Source organism: Lagopus muta, chromosome 3 (assembly GCF_023343835.1).
Source record: "Lagopus muta isolate bLagMut1 chromosome 3, bLagMut1 primary, whole genome shotgun sequence".
In the NCBI taxonomy this organism is placed as follows: domain Eukaryota; kingdom Metazoa; phylum Chordata; class Aves; order Galliformes; family Phasianidae; genus Lagopus; species Lagopus muta.
In genome coordinates this window covers 84,183,018-84,204,233 of record NC_064435.1, presented here as the reverse complement: position 1 = coordinate 84,204,233, position 21,216 = coordinate 84,183,018, and the positions used below count along the sequence as shown (strand labels likewise).

The following is a 21,216-nucleotide window of genomic DNA, read 5'->3' as shown; positions in this document are numbered from 1 at the left end:
CCTGCTGGCAGGCTGGGGACAAGTTCACAGCCACCTCCCAGCAGCATGCCTGAATTTATCTGAGGACTTCTCACTCTGTTCTACCTTTTTTTTTTAAACATTCTTTTTTCCTCTGCCTTGGAACAGGAGATTCAATAGTAATACTGGACTACAAACGGAAAGGCAAGTGAACGCTCCTCTTGAAGCCAAACAATCTCTCCGTGAATGCTGAAGCCATGAAGTAGAGGAAAATAAATGCAGCTGTGATAAATCCTTTCTCCAATGCGTTGCAGCTTCTGGTGAAGCCATTATGTCATCAGACATATGGAAAACTGGTGGAAAATGTGAAACGTTTGCCTCTTACATGATAACTCCGCAACTGCTATGAATCAGAAAATCGTGTTCATCTGTTTACACAGATTTCTCGTCTCTTGCACAACGTACATCGGGATGTGTCCACGGTTAAAACTTGTCACTGGTAAATGAACTCCCTCACAAGTTGGCACCACACCGTGAAGGACCTGCGCATGCAAGCCAGCTCTTGTTTGGATTGCCTTTCATCAAGTCTGGAAGAAATTAAGACGAGGGATAATTTTAACACTGCTGCGACTTCCAAGCTAGATAGATAACAAATTGGGCTAACAAGGACTGCAATTAGGAATGTTTGCTCAGAAAGTTCACCACAAAGCCAAATTCTTCTAATGAGAAACATTCGGGAATATTAACGTGCAAAATATCCCCCCTTCCACATTAATATGAAATCTGAACGCAACTTTTTTTTCCTTTTTCTTGGTTTCAGTTAATCTTGTAGCAAAAGTAACCTAATTATACCGACTGTATGATTGCTTTGACAGAAAGCACGTTAATTTAAAGCACTGTTTAACATAAAGCTGCCTGCCATATAATTACACCCCATTCACATGTTTACTAAACTCGCTCAATATAGTTGATTTCTGTTATTAGCCCCAACATCTTGTTAACATCTATAACACTGGAGATGTGCTTTGTAAACTCCAATAAACAGACAAAACTGGCAGTGGTGTAAGCACTCCTTCATGGTCAACGTGAACGGGAGGGATCTCTGTTATTAGCATTGCGTTTCATTGAGGATTTGAAACCAGCTGCAATGCTTCTGCCTTCATTGCCCAAACCCATAGCTCACAGTTACTGCACACACAGTTCACCAGGGTCTTATTCTCATCTTTTTCGTGCTGCTGTAGCTTAAGAAAAACAAAACACGTTGTAAGCTACCTGTGAGCAATAAGAAATTATGTGTATATTTGTTTTTCTCAGGTGTTAAGCACCTGACTAAGTTCTAGACTGGGTAATTTACATGCTAGAACTAGGCTGCAAACAGACTATATGCATGAGATACATGTGCACATGTATACACAGTTTTTCTGTTGAAGGAGAGAGAGGAAAGGGTTCAGCTAAAAGATGCTGGTCAGAGGAACTATTTCTGAGAGGCAGACAGAAGAAAGCCATGCAGTGAGTTAGGGAAGAGGAGAGAGTTCAGGCTACTCCTTATATGGCTATTTGGTTTTTTTTTTTGTTTCTTGTTTATTTTTTTACTGATAACCTAATGCAAGCATTTTAAATGTTGGAAGCTCAATACAAAGCCTGGCCCTGACAATGGGACTATTCTTTCCCCACCTACCAGCTAGAGGATCTGAAGGGCAGACTGAGCTCCTGCTGTGGCTTTTAAGGCTGAGGACCTTCCTGCTGGACTGCAAAAGTGTGAGGAGGATCGCTTGCATTCATTACTTGCTTTAGTGAGGACTCAAGGAAGGCTCTACTCTTTGCCACATTCCACATGCTGCCTGGAGGAGGCAGAGGCTGGGTCTGGGTTATGTGCTTTGAGAGGAAGATCAGCAATACTTGTCTCAAGAACACGAACAGCAGGATCTCAGCTTTGCTTTGCTCCTTTCTCTCTAATGCACACACGAAGCTGCATATGGGAAAAACTGTACATTGTTGATCACAAACATTTTCCCTACGATTTCAGAAGGGCTCTGGGCAGCCTGGTCTGGTGGTTGGTGACCCTGCACACAGCAGGGGGTTGGAACTAGATGATCATTGTGGTCCTTTTCATCCCAGGCCCTTCTATGATTCTATGATGGGCTTCTCTGAGGAACACTGGTCTTTATGACATTTACACTAGATTTTTCTTTCAGCCTCTTTCTCTCTCTCACACGTTTTGTTTTGAGTAAGCATGCAAAGTCAGTCAGAACTGTTTATTTATAGCAGCAGATTTTCATGGCTGTATAAATTAGAAATTATTACTGAATGAGATGCCCGCCTACACACACAGTGCAGCCGTACAGGAATCCTTTCATGCTGCTCAACAGTACACAGTCTGGAACGGGAGGGAAATGACCTGCTCCCAGGTAAATGAAGGGGCTGCTGCATAAAGCCTTGGGCAAAAACACAGCAATTAATATTTCGCCAACACTATGCGCAATCTGACAACCACAATTACCTAATACTCCTTAGACCTGCCACTTTTGTTCGGCAGAGAGAAAATGAAGGTTTAAATTCACCAGAGGAAAAGCACATAAAAAAACAACCTACCACCATAACCTATCACTGGACTTGTTTTTTGTTTTTTGTTTTTTTTTTTTTTTTTACAAAATTGTTTGTGCTTTTCTGTTTTCTTTTGAGAGAGAGCACTGGTAAACATAAAAGGGATTGCTGTTTGTGGCAGAGCAGCATCACATGGACCTATCCCATACACTCACCCCAAGCTATTTCCAGCAGCAGCAGCAGCTGGGGACAGTCTCCACCATGTTGAGGAGCTTCCATCCCAACTCATGCCTTCGTCACCAGTTTACTTCTGCAAAAAGCATAGACATGCTACTTTATTCCCTCTCCAATTTCCCACATGGATTTCTTGGTCTGGGTCCCTGCCAGGGTTTTAAGGTCAAGATTCAACCTCAACAACATAACTGAGTGCTGTTCGTACAACCATGGCATTGTTTGAGTTGGAAAGGACATCTGAAGGTCACCTATACTCCAGCTCCTCTGCAGTGAAAAGGGACAGCTGCATCACGCTGCTCAGATCCCCATCCAGCCTGACCTTGAATGTCTCCAGGTATGGGGTTTCTACCACCTCTCTGGGCAACCTGTTCCAGTGCCTCACCACTGTTATTGTAAAAAAACATCCTCCTTATATGCAATCTAAATCTCCCCTCTTTTAGTTTGAAACCATTTCCTCATGTCCTATCACAACAGACCCTGCTAATGACCCTGTCTCCTTCTTTCCTATAGACTCCCTTTAGATACTGAAAGGTAGTGGCTCTCAGATCTCCCAGGAGCCTTCTCTGCTCCAGATGGAGCAGCTCCAACTCTCTCAGCCTGTCCTCACAGGGGAGGTATTCCATCCCTTGCATCATTTTTGTGCCCCTCTGGACATGTCCAACAGATCCTGTACTGAGGACTCCACACCTTGACACAGTACTTCAGGAGAGGTCTCACCAGCACACAGCAGAGGGGCAGAATCACCTCCCTTGACTTTTATCTACCACTTTAGGGGTTGTGATGATCCAGGTGCAAGACCTTGCACTTGACTTTGTGGAACCTCCTGAGGTTCACCTGAGCCCACTGCTGAAGCCTGTCTAGGTCTCTCTGGATGGCATCCTGTCCCTCAGGCATGTTGACCACATCACACAGCTTGGTGTCATCTGCAAACTTACTGAGGGTGACTTGATCCCACTATCAGTGTCATTGATGAAGATGTTAAGAGCAACAGTCCCACTACAGACCCCTGAGGGACACCACTCATCACTGATCTCCATCCAGACATTGAGCCATTGACCACCACTCTCTGGGTACGATCTCATAACCAGTTCCTCATCCACTGAGCAGTCCACTTGTCAAAACTATATTTTTCCAATCTGGAGAGAAGAATGTTATAGGGAACCATGTCTAAGGCCTTACTGAAATCCAGATAGATGACATCAGTGTCTGTTCCCCTGTTCACACAGCTACGTCATCATAAAAACCAACAAGAATGATCAGGCAGGAGATGCCTTTGGTAAAGCCAGCCTGGTTCTCCTGTTATCACCTGTATCCACTCACCTTAGCACAGCTTCCAGAAGGACCTGTTCCATGATTTCCCCAGCATGGAGGGGAGGCTGATAGGCCAGTAGTTCCCTGGGTCCTTCTTTCCATTCCACTTAAAAATGGGTACAGCTTTGCCTTTTCCTCATTCACCAGAGACCACCTGACTGCCAAGACGTTCCAAATGTAATTGTGAATGGCTTGGTCACTGCATCAGCCAATTCCCTCTGCACTCTAGGATGCATCTCTTGGGACCCATAGGATGTTCAGGTTTCTCGGGTGGTTGTGAACTCGACCTTCACTTGCAATGGGAGGGAGACTGCTTCTCCAGTCCCCACCTTCTGTTAGAGGGATGTGTGAAGAATATTGCCAGTGAAGACTGAAGCATAAAAGCTGTGGAGTTCCACAGCCTTCCTGTCCGCCTGCCTGTTCAAAGCCTTCAGTGGAACTTGTTGAAGATCTACTCTTTGATAGTTAAGGGGCTGCAATCTGGCATGCAGAAAATATGCATTTGTATTCTACCAAAGCATCTAAAATAGTTGTCCAGGGAGGTTAAAATTCAATTGCAGACCTCGCCTTCACTTGGCAGAGCACATAATTAAATACTTGGTGCCACAAAATTACCCATAGACCCTCTGTGGTATTGGGAAGAGGAGGCTTAGAGTCGTCCATGAGAGCCATACAAACACCCATTTCCCAGGCAAGGTATTCAATAACTATTGGAATAAAACCACCGTATTCATATACGAGTTCATAATCCTTTTTGTCCCTGTTTATCTTGCTGCTTAACCACTCATCCCATAGGAAGATGCTACTGGCTGCCTGGTTCTTGAGCTAAAGCCACTTCTCGCTGCAACAAGAGCACAGATGACAGCTCTTCACTAGCCGTCCCAGCAAAAGGAACTCGAGTTGAGCCCCTTGGTTTCGCGGTAGAACGTGAGGGGATTTTCCAATTTCCAGAGGCCCGGGCGGGCAGAGGGCAGGGGCGGCCCGACCCGCGGTTACGAGGCGTTACAGCGCCACCTGGCGGCCGGCCGCCGGAGCAGCGCGACTCCGGGAGAGGCTGCGCTTGGTTTCCTCACCCGCACCCAGCGCTTCCCACCGCGCTCGCACCCACCGCAAATGCATAGCTTAAAACGGATCACGGCTTTCTGAGGAACAGCCCCCTCTTGGCTTTAAGCTGCCACCTCGCTAAAGCAGCCTCCTTCTTGCTGCCAAATAACAGCCATTGCTCCCAGAGTATCTTGCCAACAATAATACACAACGTGACTACATTCCCACTCTTGTCTTTGCAAAAGTACTTATTTCCAGGGTTGACTGTAACTGGTGTGCAGCACAAATAAACCAGAAAGGAGCAGAACAACTTGGAACACATGTAGAAACATTGGGAGTGGGGGAAGCAGGAAGAAGACAGAGGCAGGGGATGCAAGAGGGAAAAACGCAAGGAGAAAGAGTTCACACATTAAAAGCTTGCAGTTTTAAGGGGCTGTTCTGTGTTGCTGCCTCAATAGGTGAGAGCAGAACACGAGTATTTAGGTACCACATCCCTGTGCTTATGTCTCTCAGAATTTTATGTTATTCTTGAGCACGAAGTTACACGCTTACACGACTAGTTCTACTTTTATACTGCTCTGATTTGAGAGAGAAAACTAATTTCAAAGAGGGGAAATGTAAAGAAAGCTGAGGTGATTTTTGTCCTACCGCTTCTTTCTTTAACTTTTCCTATGAAAAGCTTTGTTAAAAAGCATTTTCCTGTGTTAGTTCTCAAGAAACAAACTTGAATAACAGTTTGTGAGGTACCATAAAATGATGACCAGTCTTGGCTGGGAAATGTGAAAGCAAAATATCTGGAAACCATAGGCATCTGACTCTCTTTCTTAGCAACTGAATTTATTTATTTCCTACCTGAAGCCCAGAAAGGAGCAGCTTGCCTTTTCTGCTGTCAACAGCCCAAGTCACAGCTAAGGCATCTTGGTCATCCAGGAGAACTTTGTACTGTTGCTTTCTGCATATTTCTAGATACAAAATAAAGGTGACAGTCTCTATGCCATCGGTCATTCACTCTCTGTAGTTTTACATTTCTCTCACTGATAAAGAGCACCCTGAACAAAAGGAAAAATCCACAAACATACATACAGTTCATGGTGTGAAATTGTGACTATCAAGTTTTCATTCACATCTTGTCATCAGACATCTCAGTCATTCAAAATCTGAGTTCTGGACTCCGATCAAATAGAGCTCTGAACTTTAACCTAAGTTCTGAATCATAAATGTAGCGAAACCAGAATGGGCCAAAAATATCACCTCAGCTATCTCAGATGGCAGCTATTATCTAGTTTTTATTTTTAAAGTACAACCTGAATATCTGGCAAACACCAAAGCTGATTTCTATGTAATGCTATCCAATTACACAATATTTACTAACCACAGCATATTTGTTGCTGGCAAAATGCTGCGTATGCTTGCTGTAATGGGCCTCTGTTTGGCCACTGCTGGGTATTTGATGAATGATCTGTGGCGTTACAAGGTCACAGAAGAATAGAAGAGAAACACTGAAGAACAAAAAATAAGAAAAGGAAACAAAAGTCAGGCCCCAAGTGGCCAAAAAGACCAGACTGTGAGGGAGACAGTTATGCTCTCTTTAAATGTGAACATACCTTATAAGGGAGAAAAATACCAACATATTTAAAGCACTGTAGGCAAAGCCTGTGCCATTCAGCAGCCCTGTCCCTTTCAGAGCAATTTTTGTATATGCAACCCTAGACAATTCCTCTTGACACAGTACAGCCCAGGCAAGCATAAAGGTTGGACACATGCGTCAAACCTTGCAGAGGGTGCACTGCATGAATAGGAATTGTCTAGGGCCCTATATGCAAAGGATGCTCTGAAATTAATGCCTCCTAATTATTTCCATCGAGACGACAACAGATACAAAGAGCTCAATAACACTAGTGAAGCAAATTCTCAACTACAAAACACTGCTTTTCAATACAGTCATCACCATGAGCTATGCACTTTTGCCAACAATGAGCAAGAGCCTGCATACTGCACTCATAAAAATCTGTGCCAATGGAGGCGACCCACTGTCACCACTGCTGAAACACACCATGCACCATCTCACTGTGCTCACATCCACTGTTTGGTATCCCTAAGTGTTCAGCAAGCATTAATGAATGCCTGTGGGTATTGGTGTATACCCTGCATGGAGGAATTCAGTGACACACCTTTGCTCCATACACACTTCCATATCAGGTGCCATTCTGTCAGACTTCTTCTGCCATCTGTCACACAGCAACGTTACAGTATTGGTGGGAAGGTTCAACCTCTGCTGCCATACCAACCAACTTCTGCCTCTGACACTGCAGGCCTACGTAATGAAATAGAAGCCATTAATTCCAGAGCAGCCCTTGTCAAATATATTATATAGTTAATGCATATAGGTAACAAACTTATTTTAATCTTCAATATTTTTAATTAAAATAAGAAAATCATAAATCTGCTGGAATGCGTGACCTTGTTTTTGAGGAACTAACACATAAGCATAGTTTGACAGCAGCAGTTGCCATTCTTAGGGAGCTCTCAAGGTGTTTAGCAGAGATTTCTGATGAAATTTTGCTCTTCCTGTGCTTCATCCTTGAAAACAATTGCTCACAAGTGCTTGCACTGCCAATGCCACAACACATGTAATTATGTGCCATCACTTGAGTCAGCACTGCACCATGACCTCTCCACATCCCGGTTTCAGCCTATGCAGTGCCAACTGCACACCTGTGTGTGGTTGCTGTGAGCAATGGGTGCAAGCCTAGGGTCACTCAGTGGGGCAGAGCCATTGCCATGATGGCACAGGGCAACTGCAGGATGGACTGGGCCAGGCCACATGTGGGCCGCAGGTTGGACATGCCTGCCCCAGGGGAACATGTGTATGTTCATCACAAAAGTATGTTCCACGTGTGGGAGCAGCAACACCCTCGCTGGGAGCCCAGCATCCATCCACATGGGAAACAAGTATGTGGGTGCAGGTCTGGTCAGCTGAGGTGACACGGTACAACCTCCTTCCAGAGCTGGAGGAAAGGAAGTGATCTGCAGGAAAGTGCAGGAAATAGTTGCACAAGTGCACTGTTGTCAGCAGCTGGGGAGGGGGAAAAAAAAGAAAAACAGTCACAACAGGAATGAGACTGAAATGGCGAATACACTGACAGAAAAAACGCATTTCCTTTTAACAGCTGAGGTGGTGCCGTTTAGGAGTTTTGGGTTTGTTTTGTTAAGTTATTGAAGTCTGGAGTTTTCTAGTCATCAGAGAATTCACAGAGTACTCCCACATTTTTTGCCTGCACATGTAAGTGCTGTCTCCTGTCCCCAGAGGAGAAAGAAATTTGAAACTAAGCGATAAGGCAGAATTTTCCCATACAGTTGCTATCAGGCAATCGAAGTACTCCATGGCATGTTAGAAATGAAAAATGTGCTCATGCTCTTTTCAGCTTGCACTTGCCTTCAGGTTCCTCCTCCTTGTCATCTCAGGGTCAGAGTGAGATAGGCAAACATCTCCCGCAGTGCACAGGGAGACTTGCACTGTTGCACTGCTCCAGGAAATGCCAGACGTGCTCCTTTGCCCTAGGCTGGATCCTTTTGCACACCTGTCTTAACTGATGGGAAGGTTCAGTCAAGCAGAACACAGCAACAAAAAAACAAAACAGAGGCTGAGAGAATGAAAATTAACTATTGTATTAGAAGTTTAGTAACAAGCTTGTGAAGTTGTGTACTGCCCATACACTTTTAAGAGCAATAAGCAGTGCAAAATTTCCTCAGACTAGCTTGAATTACTAGAACAAACTGAAAATATCTGAGAATCAGGCTTGTAATGCATTCCTACAGCAATGTTCACACAGGAGGAATTTCCACTGGGCAGAGGGGAATTCACTGTCTGCTAACATGACCATGAGTGCATACAGCTTCCCACTCCCAAGGATTTAAAGAGGTGATTCAGGCTCAGTCACAAAATAACGTTCAGTGGTTACAGAGGGCTTCCTGCCTTTTAGCTTTGATGGCATTCGATCAGCTTTTGGTTCTCCACGGCGCAGGGAACAACCAGGGCTTTTTGGGCAGCACGGAGCAGCAGATGGTGGGAAGAACTTCCAGCACCCTACTGCTGAGGGCAGGCGGCCACCACAGCCAGCTCAAGGAGCCCACTTCCTGCCATTGTTATCACAGCAGCCCTGGAATTTCATCCAAATGGATCTGACCCCTCCGCTAAGCAGCCAGCACATATTTCCCTGATTAGGGTATTCCTGTGTGAGGAGGGGGGGCTGGGAGGAGAGCAGCTTGCTCCGCTTGTGCCAAAGTGACACGAGTGCACTGTTATGCACTGGACTCCTCGTTCGGCGCATTGTTTTCTGAGGAACAACAGCTTACCCAGCGACGTGGATCTGTGCAGCAGCAGGGTGTGTTTCTGCAGCAGTGACTGCAGCAGAGAGGAAATAACATGAAGGACACAGTTGTCCACTTGCTTTGCACATACTTGCGATCGAAGTTCTACAGGTGCCACACAGGGCTGGCAGGTTAAGTGGATTCTTATTATTTCAGATTTTCAAGTCTGAAATGCGTTGTGCTTTCTTAGAGTTCAGCCATCAGTCCAACATCGTGCTTCATCATGCTTGCGTGTAGTTCTTATTTCTGCACATATTTTGTATTGATTCTGTACAGCATTCCTCTGCACAGAGCTGGTCTTGGCTTCTGACTATGAGATAGCCTCTCCTTACAAGCCTGTTTTTTTGCAGGAGAGATTAAACTTCCCCCTTCCCTTTCCCTTCTCTCTTTCCTCCATCACTTTCACAACAGCTCACAGCCACTGAGCCTCTGACGTAGAATCACAGAATCGCCTGGGTTGAAAAGGGCCTCAAAGACCATTTAGTTTCAATCCCCCTGCCATGGGCAGGGTCGCACAGGGATGGCATCTGAGGACATCTCAGATGATGCTCCAGTCCTGTCCTATAAGTATACATCACACGAGCCTTTGCCTTGTGAATCAATGGCTGTAACCATCCCAAAGACAACTGCTGTTTTTATCTTTTTCTGAGCCTTGGAAACAGCTCTGTCCTATTCCCAAACATCTCCCTTATTTTTCCCCTTTATATTTGTTCCAGAATACATTCAACTATAATTCCCTTTGCCATACTTTTAACTAGGCTTCAAAACTTGGCAACACTTCGTATAACCCAGAAAAAGCACCAATTAATATGACAACCTGCTTCCAGCTGCCCCATTCAGTTGCTCTCCACTCTGTTCTCCCAGCTTCCCTACAAGAAAAACTTCACAGTTTCTTCCTTGACAAGGCTGCTCTTATCCAAAAAAGTAATTGTCACCACTTCAACCTCTATTATACAATCTGTCCCTCAGCTGATTCTTGAAAGCATTTCTAAAAGCTAAATATTGAAGAATGCATTTAAATTTGAATGCAAGCTTTGCCTTTGTAGCTCTTCTCAATTTCTCCTCCAGGGCATTCCCTTGTTCCCCCGGAGGAGCTGGAGACACAAGGACCACCTCTCTTCTCTTCTGTCATTCAAACTTTTCGTGTCTGCCTTAAACAGATCACTTCGAGTTAACAGAAAGCCTTCTTACTTCCTTTTATCTCTCCTTTCCTCCACCTCCACTCCAAACTTGACTCCCTGGCAGATGCCAATCACCACTCTCTGCAAAGAATCTCTTTCCTTCTCAAAGATTCTCTCCTCCTTCCCCTCAGGACCTCACTGAAACACTGAATCTCCTTACTCCCTAGTTCTAAACTTCTGCTCTGAGGCAAACAAGGTAATATGACAGAACATTCTTAACCCTAAGCTAATGAAGAGATTTTCAGGTAAAGGTTTATAGTTTGGTAGGTATTAATAGAGTTTTTGATATCCAAGAGCAAGGCTTCCTTGCTGCTTTAAGAGTGACTGAATGTCAGAGGATAATGATCATAAATTCTCCTTCAGCAGATTGACCTTGCTTCTAAGAGCATATTAAACAGTGCTTTGTTTGAATAGATCTGCAGGTACTTTTGGTAGGATCTTAAGTTGGGTATCAGCACAGCTCTATTTGAAGTCAGTGGCAGCAAATCATTTCACATTTATAGTCACTGACCTACCATAATTCTTCTTTCACTTAAAGTTATCAAAATACCCACCAAGATATTAACTAAACCTGAAAGTGGGATAAAGGAACTTGGTGATATCCATTGCTTCTGGATGGAAGCATGTAAAAACATATCTAGACTGAATTTCCAGGACAGCTTCACACAACAAATAGAAGAGGAAAAGGTTGCCTTACAGTTCTGTTGATGACCATGCCATAGTGCTGCTATAGTATTACCCTGAATTAGAAAAGCACATGAAGGAAAAGCTACCACTTTCAGCTAGAATGTCCCTCCAGAACACTGCAGGTTTAACAGAAGAGGCCTTCTGGCTCCCAGCACAAGAGCACTATTTTATTCCCTTTATTTGTACTGGTCTTTGGATCAATGCTGGCAAAATTGTTTTCTTTTGCATCAGGCTTTAACTTTGGCCATCCACTCAACTGTGCATTCCCATATGATCACGTGCTATTATTATGGTTTTAATTAGCAAATATTACAAAACTCATCCATTGTTTCAGTAAAGTTTTGGCCACGAAGTTGACATGGTCATACTAAAATGAAAAGCAAACAATCAAGCGTGCAAGTCACAATTACAGCTCCATATTTGCTTTATTCACACACACTCACCTTCCCCTGTCCTCTCTTCCTACTGCCAGCATAGCAGCTCAGAGCAGCTTATTCTTACTTTGCTGTAAAGAGGCACCACTTGATCTCAAAGTACACTGTTTGCAGCTGTGCAGCACTGAGTTCAACCTCAAGCCAGGCTGCTTATAGCCAGTGGCTTCAAATAGCAAAATAGATTGAATTCCTGCACAAAAACAAAAATGAGAGAGAAAAAAGGGACTGGATTTTCCTCTTCTTTAACTCTCATGTAGATTACAAGCAAACAACTTCATCACATTCCCACACAATCAGGCATTTTGAAATGCAAGTGCACATGGAAGGGTGAAACGATGGATCAAATTCTGTTCTTAACTGCACTGACGATAGTAATGTTTAACCTACATCAAAATTTAGACCCCTGTCATTTCAGTAAAGCTTTCCCCTTCTGTTTGGAAAAAGGATTGTCTGGTAATCTACACAAAGTAATTATTAGCTGACACTTCACTCCACGTGTGAAATGTGAGAAAATAGCTGTAAGTGGGACTACGTTACTGAGTAGTTCATGTCATCATTTTTTGTTGTTCTCAGCTTCTCTGTACAGAGAAAACATTTAGTATCTCTTGTGTTCTTTAGCTTAAGATGAACGAATGGTAACTACCCCCAAATCCAGTAGGGTTCCCGTTCTCTAAATCTGTTTAACTCAGTTTATTCATGGACCATACATAGATAACAAGCTCCTTGTTAGCAAAGTAACTCATAGTTGGATTGTGGTTATCCCGAATGAAAACAGGAAGCTTCCTCCATGGAGAACCACAATCATTTCAATTAAACAAAAATACTTACCCTTTTGTCAGCTCTGAGTTGTTTCAAATACGGTGACAAAACCAGACTTCTACAGATCAGTCAGCATCCCAGAACAGATGAAGTCCTCAGAGATAACTATTCTTGGAATCCCCCAGACCATGAAGGGAAAAGACATAAGCAATTCTCTGATAAGAGAGCATAGGTCAGGTGTGATACAGCAGACAGACATCTTCGATCCTTCTCAAAATATAAGGGAACAATCTACCCAGGATTTCTCAAAGCAAAAACTGCACTAACTGACTTGTATAAGAAACAGAATGGTAATTAATATTCCTCTCCTTTTTGTTTTCTTCAGTAATGATTTTTTTAAGCATAGTATTGGTTAGCCTTCATTTAATCCAAGTTTGTTTGTGAATACTTAATCAGCATGAGGAAGACTTTTCCTCCTTTGATGGAACAAGAAGCAATATCCTTTTAGAGCAGTGGGTGTCAAGCAGTACCGTGATTTTTACCTGAAATTTGAGATTTCAGAAATGAAAAAAATATTTATTCTTAATAAATATTATTTTATTACTATCACTATTACCTTTTTAATTTAATTAATTTTAATTAATTTAACCAAACATTAATACTAATAAAGTAGATATCTAAACTAGGCAGCTAACAAAGACAGAAAGTCCATTTAGAATTGATTCACAGTTGTAACACCTATATTTTCTTTCACTCAGTGTGACTGGGATATTGCCTATTCTGCACGTCCTAAGAAACCTGTTTGTCTCCTTTAGGGCACAGAACAGTTTGCATATTGTTAGAAATAGTGTAACTAATGAAAGAAATGAAAGCTACTCATGAAGCGTAATTTCTAATACAATTGGTCTGTCATTGTATCAAATTCACATCAGCATGAAAAATGAGTGGCGTAGATTAGTTTTGTGCTGGAGACTTGTTAGCTATTACACTGCTGTACTCAGACAATGCTCATAATTAAATATGACATGCACAAGAAATTGTTTAACATTAGGCTAGTGCAATACAGAGCTCCAGAGGAAGAACAGAACATCAGATATTCAGACTTATTTTGCTTCTGTGCGAACAGTGACAGTAGTACATTACTGCACAAGTAATGCTTACTTAATGAATCTAGACTCTAATTGAGTCTGCCCTCACGTGAGGTATTCAATTAACACAAGGCTCTGCAGCAGGGAGAAAGACGACATGGGAATGGAAGAGAAGGAGGCATCTCAGTTTGAGGACAAGAGGCACACCCAACGTGTGATGGAAAATGAAGTCAGACCTTCCATAGCAGTGCACAAAGCATAGCAGCAGATCGGTCAAAGAAACACAGAATATCCTGACTTGGAAGGGATCACACATTGTACCACGTTTTTCTAGCTGGACATTTTGTCTAGTAGGATTTTAAGGATACTAAGAACAGTATCAAAACTTTTGCTAAAATTGGAAAACATTACATATACTGGATTCCCATGGTTAACTAGATTGGTAATCTTGTCCTAAAGGGAACTGAGTTTGAATTTATAAGGTCAGAAAACAAACACAGACTGTGGACTGTTGCCACCAATCTGAGAAGAGTCCAGCTGCAGGAATGGGATGGAGCTGAGGACAAGTAAGTGGAGGTGGAGAGCAGGTCCAGTTCCAGAAAGGAAGCATTTCACTCTGGTCAGCAAAACAGCTTGGCAGATCCACTCCAAAACAAAAGGCCCTCAGTGTGGCCACACTCTGCCCTGTTACTGATCATCAGGCCCTTCTCCCAGCCATCCATTAGGATTATTATCCCCTTATCCATTAGGATAAGGTAAGAGATTGTGATGAGGACTGCAGAAGTCCACTTGTCCATTCATCTCCTCAAAACAAGGCTCATCTTGGCCCTGATGATGCTGTACTGGTTGCTTCCAGAGGTCATCTTGCCCACTGTGTGCCTCATGTGGATCCTCTGACCAAAATCTTTACTTGCAGATCTGGCTTCATTTGATATGCATTTGTTCATGTAGCAAACTTGGCTTTAAGGCCAGGACAGCATAAGAGCTTCCAGAGAAGAAAGCAGCTCAAAAACAGTACAATAAAACGTCGCATCATGCTGAGCTCTGAACCCAATGTCTACTCTGGGTTAAAGATATGCACGACATGATTAGGTAGCCATGCTCATGACAGAACAGGCTAAAAATTCAGTAGTTACAGGGAATTCTTAGGTGCCTATCAGATGAAAAAAGTAACCGTAGCAAAGAAAAATAAGAAAACATCATTAAAAAGACCATTCTTCAGGTCTATATGATGCAACTACTCATTTTTAGGGAGACTGTTTTGCATCATCTTGAGTCACTTGAAAATGGATTTGACAAAGCTTTGGAAATATTATCTCCTATTAAAAACTGAAAACAAAACACAGAAGTGTATTGGCTGGGGGAAAAACATGGTGATCCAAAGGGTCTTTACTATCTCTAATTATCATGACCCAAAAACTGTCAGAGAGGCATGCATGTTAACACTTACATGAAGACACAGGCCCCTGGTGAGATGAATACATATAATTGCTGCAAAGAAACATACCTAACTAGTCAGGAATGTAAAGACACTGCACAGAGACCCTAGTAGTCCAGTTGAACAATTTATTGTGGTGGTTTTTTTTTCCCTGTTCGTGTTATTTGTTGTTTCTCATTACCTCCAGCTGTCTGCCTGTGTCATTCAGGTGATGGATTTCAGCATTTTTATCCCCGTTACCAATTGATCTCACAAATTTCAGATACACTGCATTAAGATCATGCTATTTAATGATGCAATTAAAAAATAAATACATTACTACATAAGCAGGAGTTCATTTAGGAAAGATAGCAATACGTTTCAGGTATTCTCTTCACCAAATCTATGTGATTAAACCCAAGGACTAACACAAAAGCACTGACGTGAGCATATAATCACATCAGACTGCATGCATACTACATCACTGCTTTTTAGTGTCCAAGGTAAAGGTCAGGGAACGATATGAAGAAGAGAGTTATAGGCTGAAAGGGCTGAAAGCTCTCCCAGCTCCAGCTCGGCACAGAGCAACAGCAGAACGCCCTCTAGCACTGAAGTTGGGGAAAGCTTTTGTAGTTGTCAGATCTTCCCCATCCCTAAAATCACAGAATGGCCTGGGTTGAAAAGGATCTCAAAGATCATCTAGTTTCAACCCCCTGTCACAGGCAGGGTTGCCAACCACCAGATCAGGCTCTTCAGCGCCATCTCCACCAAAATGTCGTTTAGCCCTAAAACTTACTGAGACAGAGAACTGGAAAAGTACATGTGTGATGACATTAGCTTCTGACTCTTGCTATCAGCTTTGTCAGCACTGAAGACAAATATCAGAACAAAATTTACAGTTGTGAATCTTCCAAACATTTAAATAAGGGAAAACCTTCCTGCTCAGTGCTCTGTGTGATATGACCACTTGTTGAGTCTCCGCTAACATTCAAATTGCATTACAAACTATGACTAGGAAAGATTACATTTGAAAGAAAGATCAGGACATGAACTTCTACCTAATCTCTCTGGAAGACATGGATTTGTTATTATGTTTTTATTGTTTTGAGATTAATCTTAATGACAAGTGCTATTTTTGAACCTGAAACATGAGCAAAAAAATGCTTGGGTAGCAAGCCAGAGTTTACTAGGGCACTGCTCTTTGGCAGGGCTTTCAAGCATTCTAGAGAAATGAACGTATATTTGAAATAAAGGAACCAACACTTCCCTGTGATGCCTCTGAATATGGTCAGAGATCTGCCAAACCACACTGTTTTAGGGTTGCTAACCTACTCAGGAGCACCTCTGTTTCCAGATATACAGCCCAGGGAGGGGATTTACTCATAGGAGAGCAATAGATGGAACAAACTGTTACGTTGCTTTATTCTCTAACACATTGCCCACCCTATACTCATTAAAAATATACTTAGACATGTGATTACTTGATCATAGGTCTATATGCTGTAAGACATCACGTGCATAAGCATGTAGACAGATATTCCAAAAGACCATACATATGCAAATATGCTTCCCATATATGCAATGCTCTTAGACTGAGCTAGACTGTGTTTCTTAAAAATAGCAAACTGATCAGACTGCACAAGATAAACTCCTTGCCAATGTGTCTAAGTATGAACTCCATCATTAACTCACTGAAAACAGCATACATAGAGCTGAATATGCACTTCACTTACCTTGATAAATTGGGAACTGTAAGGTTTGCAAGGAGCTGGTACAAAATAAATCAGGAAATGTATTTTTGCTTATTGTTCCATTTTCTAAAGCAGGAGCGTGTGGGCAGTTTGGAATGACATCTTAACGAACATAAGATAGATGTTTTCTTTGTGCCGTCTCTAAAAGCTCTTGGGGGTGCAAAATTATAATTGGCACACTTATTTCTGAGATGCTTAAGAATGAGTGCTTTTCCTATCATGAAAAGGTCTATTTCAGAGGGTCACTCCTCCATGCAGAGGAGACAGTGAGCATGTTTCCAAATACATAACATAGCTTTACCTGCGTCCTCAAGATAGTGTTCATCAAATTAAAGACGTCCTGCAAGGATCCTGCAAAGGCCACAGATGTCTTCATCAAAATCTACATGATTATTATGCAAGAACTCCAAAAAACTTTGACAATTTGGCAGTGTATTCCCAGAAAGGGAATATTTATTTTCTTCATCTCAAAACCGAATTCCCTAAAAACCTAAAATGAAAAGACACAAACACACACAAAAACAACCACCAAGACACCAAAACTCCACGCTGGCATCTCCCTAAATGCACATTGGAAATAAGCAAGTGTTTTGGAAGCTGGGGCTTTGTGTGTTGGCTTTTTGTTTTTGCTTTTTTTTAAATGTGCCTCTGCATTCTTGTGCACCTGTATTAATATAGGAAAATTCCAAATCTGTACAGTTTATCAATTCAAAGACAGGAACATAAACGTGGCTGCTTTTCCTCAGATGGCTTTTTCTATGTATGTCTTTGCATCACTGAAATTCCAGCACTGTTTTCCCTTGCCAGACACCACTGTGCGTCTTCCTGAACAGCAGGCATTCTTTCAATAGCAACTCAGGGCAGCTAACATAGAATAGAAGGTCAGTTTCTAAGACAGGATGTCAAGAGGACAGGAATTGAATGGTGCTGGCTAGTGAGGAGACACCATGTAAATCAAGAATGAAGCGTGGTCCCCAGGGAAGTAGTTCATGAGCCTGCAGTATATGATAAACCTGCAGCTAAAGCATCTTAGGCAACTGTGATAACAATGTGTCACATTCCTGAGGAGTCAAAAAACAAAGGTTGCAGAAGTCCTTGCAAAGCAGGGCTCCCTTAGACATCTGTGCTTTCAAGGAAAAGGAAAGATTTGGCAAGTTCTATCACTTCTGGCTTTTTTTCTGAAAACAAAAATCAAACAGCCATGGGTTTTTGAGAGGGGCTGGCCTTAAAGTGACACTTGAGTGACAGCAGAAATTGACTTTAAGACTTTTTAAGCAGGTTTTTTTCTTTTTTTCTTTTTAAGTACACAGAAAACACTCATACACATTCAAGATGGATTGAAAATAAAGTAAATGCCATAATTTTGAGTTGATAAACAAGTCACTCCATTGTATATTAGAAATAACTACTTGTCTAGATGTAGCATTAACCAGCAGCTAGGAAGGTTAAACCCATCTCTCCAAGTTGGGCTTCTTGCCCTTTTCATTTAGGCATTGCATTGCCCTTTGTAGTTAAGTAGTCCCTTCACTGCTGCTTGTAAATTGAGTACACTCTGAGGTACTCATTATTTTATTCTCTGCCACTGCTCAGGGACCAGCCTGTGCTAATAAACACCATGAAATGACTACAGCAAGCATTTGTTATTCATTGTTGGTTATTGATGCTGGCTTACAAACCAAGTACCATAGGCTGAGGGAAAAGAGGTGAAGGTAAATGGCAGACCAAACAGAACTCCCATGCTAGGGTAGCAGACACAGTTCTAGTATATGTGTATGAAATACGACTGCAGTATGAGATTTAACAGTAGTACAGCTCAAAATGTCCTTCTGGAAATTGTGGAAAGGATGATCAAGAGCATCCCAGAACTCAAAGAAGTTACATTGCACTTTTGTGAATCAGAGCAAGCTTACTACCTCACCTTGCTTCCAATCGGTGCTGGAAGCAGCAAATCTCAAGCTTATTTCAGATGTGAAGCACTCAGATATTCCTGCTGGCAGCAGTACAAATAACACAGGATCTCTGCGGTGTTGTTTTGTTAAAAATTTTTCAGTTTCATCAAAGATTGCTTCTCCATAGCAGAGCATTACAGCACACCATTTCCACAGTGAGATGAAGGCCTTCCTGCCAGTTAGCTGAATTGCACCATGTATACAAAACACATCCACAGCAAACAAACAAACAAACAAAAAAACAACACACTAAAAAAACTCACCTCCCCCTCTCCCCTGCAAACAACACCAAGTTATAAAACACCCATCTGCTGTGTAAGGGTCTAAGACCACAGGACCACAAAACTATCAAAGAGCAAACACAGCTGGGTGTCCAAGGCGATAGTTTGCCACCGTTGCTTAATGTATTTCTGTGGCTGTGTCATTTGTAGGTATCGTACTGATGCTTATGCCAGGCTTTATTTCTAGCTCCATGTGCACAACGGATCTCTCACAGACCTCAAAGGGCACTGTTTTAATCACCGTACTTTAAAAATTAAATAACAGATTTACATGTTAACAGTCACAGTAATTTTGCAAGAACTAAACATGATCCACAAGCTCTCCAGCAGGTTCTAATTAAGAATATAAGAATACCCCAAATGTCAACCTGATCAAAGAAAGTGCTGAAAGGCTATTTAGAATCACAGAGTCCTTATTGTTGGAAGGGACCTTTAAATATCATCTAGTCCAACTCCCCTGCAATGAACAGGGACATGCACAGCTTGATCAGGTTGCCCAGGGCCTGATCCAGCCTTGTCTTGAGCCTCTCCAAATGTAATTTGTCAGCATAACTATTGCTCAAAGAAGCACCCAACGGTTGAGATTAATTTCACTTTGCTCTCAGAAAGTACATTTCAGGAGATCAGTCCACAGTTTCACTGGCAATCCACACACAAAGCTTTCTCCATTACATCTGCATCCCCATATGTGAGTTTAAAGAAATGCAAAGCCACAGGGTCTGTGGTGATAGAACAAGGGGAAATGGTTTCCAACTCATAGAGGGTAGATTTAGGTTATATATATATATATATACACATATACATGTATATATATATATATACACACACATACATATGGAAAGAATCATTTGCAGTGAGGGTGCTGAGGCACTAGAACAGGTTACCTAGCGTTGTGGTTGATGTCCTATCCCTGCAGGCTTTCAAGATTAGGCTGGGTCAGGCCCTGGGCAACCAGATCTAGCTGTGTTGTCCCTAATCATTGCAAGGGAGTTGGACTAGATGGTCTTTAGAGATCCCTTCCAACTCTAAGGATTCTATGAACCTTTTCACATACAGTGGAAAAGGATGCTGGGTTTGGATTTACAGTCTGAATTTTCCCAAGTGTTCAGAGCTGCTCAGATTTAATTTTCCAATTCAGATCTGCTAGCAGAGGTTAATATATTCAGTTAAAAACAAAACAAGAATAGTACATTAGAACAATAAAAAAACCCAGCAAAATAATAATAATCTATTCAGGCACCACTTGTAGTTGAACGTATGTATTCATCACAGCTCTATTATAGACTTGATTCTTGCTTTCAATTTCCTCACTCTCAGAAACCTCCCACACAATTATTTCCTGTTAGATTCTTTCCTTCCTAACCTCCCCAGGCACTGCCATTCCTGGCTGCGTGCCAGTTAAGTAACTGTTCAAAGGTGAAAAAACAGCATCTATCCCAGGGACCGACTCTGGAAAAGCCTAATGTAAAACAGCATGTTTAAGAGAAGTGAGATGGCCAAGCAGGGCCATTAGACCCAGTACAGCACAAAAAGCCACATGCATCACCCTTCATTCCACATCATTTGCACTGAGGGAGCTGGAAGCCCTGGAAACAGAGAAAGCTAATTCAAGGGGGTTAAAGATACACCCTGTGACCTGTGATTAACCTCCAGGCAGGTGGACTTAGGATGTTGCCACAGGCACGCTACGAAGCTAGAGAACCAAAAGGGGAGTGAGCTTTCAATCACCAGCAAATGCAGTGCTTCCCTCCCCATAACTCCAACATACAGCTGAGGATTTTCTCTACTTACACAATTTGACTAGGTATCTAGCTGGCCCAGGGGGTAACCTACTGCTTTTGCAAAACACCTGCAAAATAAAGCTGAGTAATGGAGCTAGAATCATTTGTACTAAATGGAGACTTCAGCCTCCCCCCAGAATCATCATCTCTGCAAAAAGTTTCAGCATCTGAATTTCGCAGTTTTCCTTTCAGCTTACAAGATGAACATCTTGCTGCTTGGTTTTAGCGTTGTATCTTTTAGAAGAAAATAAGAAGCTGCTGTATGGAAGTGAATTAGTCTTCATTCAAAACACGTATTGCAAAAGGCTTGATTTACTCAGTGACAGCCAGAGACAAGACAGTGATCTTATTTATGAGTGTTGGATCTGTTGTTTGGGCTAAATCGGCTAATTATCAGACTTCCCATTTCTGTTATTACAAATCCTC

General features: G+C 42.3%; 1 protein-coding gene and 1 long non-coding RNA gene across 3 annotated transcripts in view; one reads left to right on the top strand and one right to left on the bottom strand.

Moving 5' to 3' along the window:
• Window positions 1-1,008, top strand: part of LOC125691419 (androgen dependent TFPI regulating protein) — a 29,446-nt gene extending 28,438 nt beyond the window's left edge. The window contains exon 6 of the mRNA XM_048940772.1: window positions 127-1,008. Coding sequence (XP_048796729.1) covers window positions 127-170 — 44 coding nt within the window. The 3' untranslated portion in view covers window positions 171-1,008. The remainder of the gene's footprint in view (window positions 1-126) is intronic.
• Window positions 437-19,244, bottom strand: LOC125691422 (uncharacterized). Of its 2 annotated transcripts, none has more exons than XR_007376121.1 (7): window positions 17,081-19,244; window positions 12,593-12,738; window positions 11,774-11,954; window positions 7,263-8,681; window positions 5,944-6,140; window positions 2,718-2,812; window positions 437-545 (listed from the first exon to the last, which is right to left on the bottom strand). It is a non-coding gene; the product is annotated as an uncharacterized LOC125691422 (long non-coding RNA). The 2 variants fall into 2 exon arrangements; XR_007376122.1 differs by having other exon boundaries at window positions 5,944-6,053.
• Between the last annotated feature and the right edge of the window lie 1,972 nt (window positions 19,245-21,216).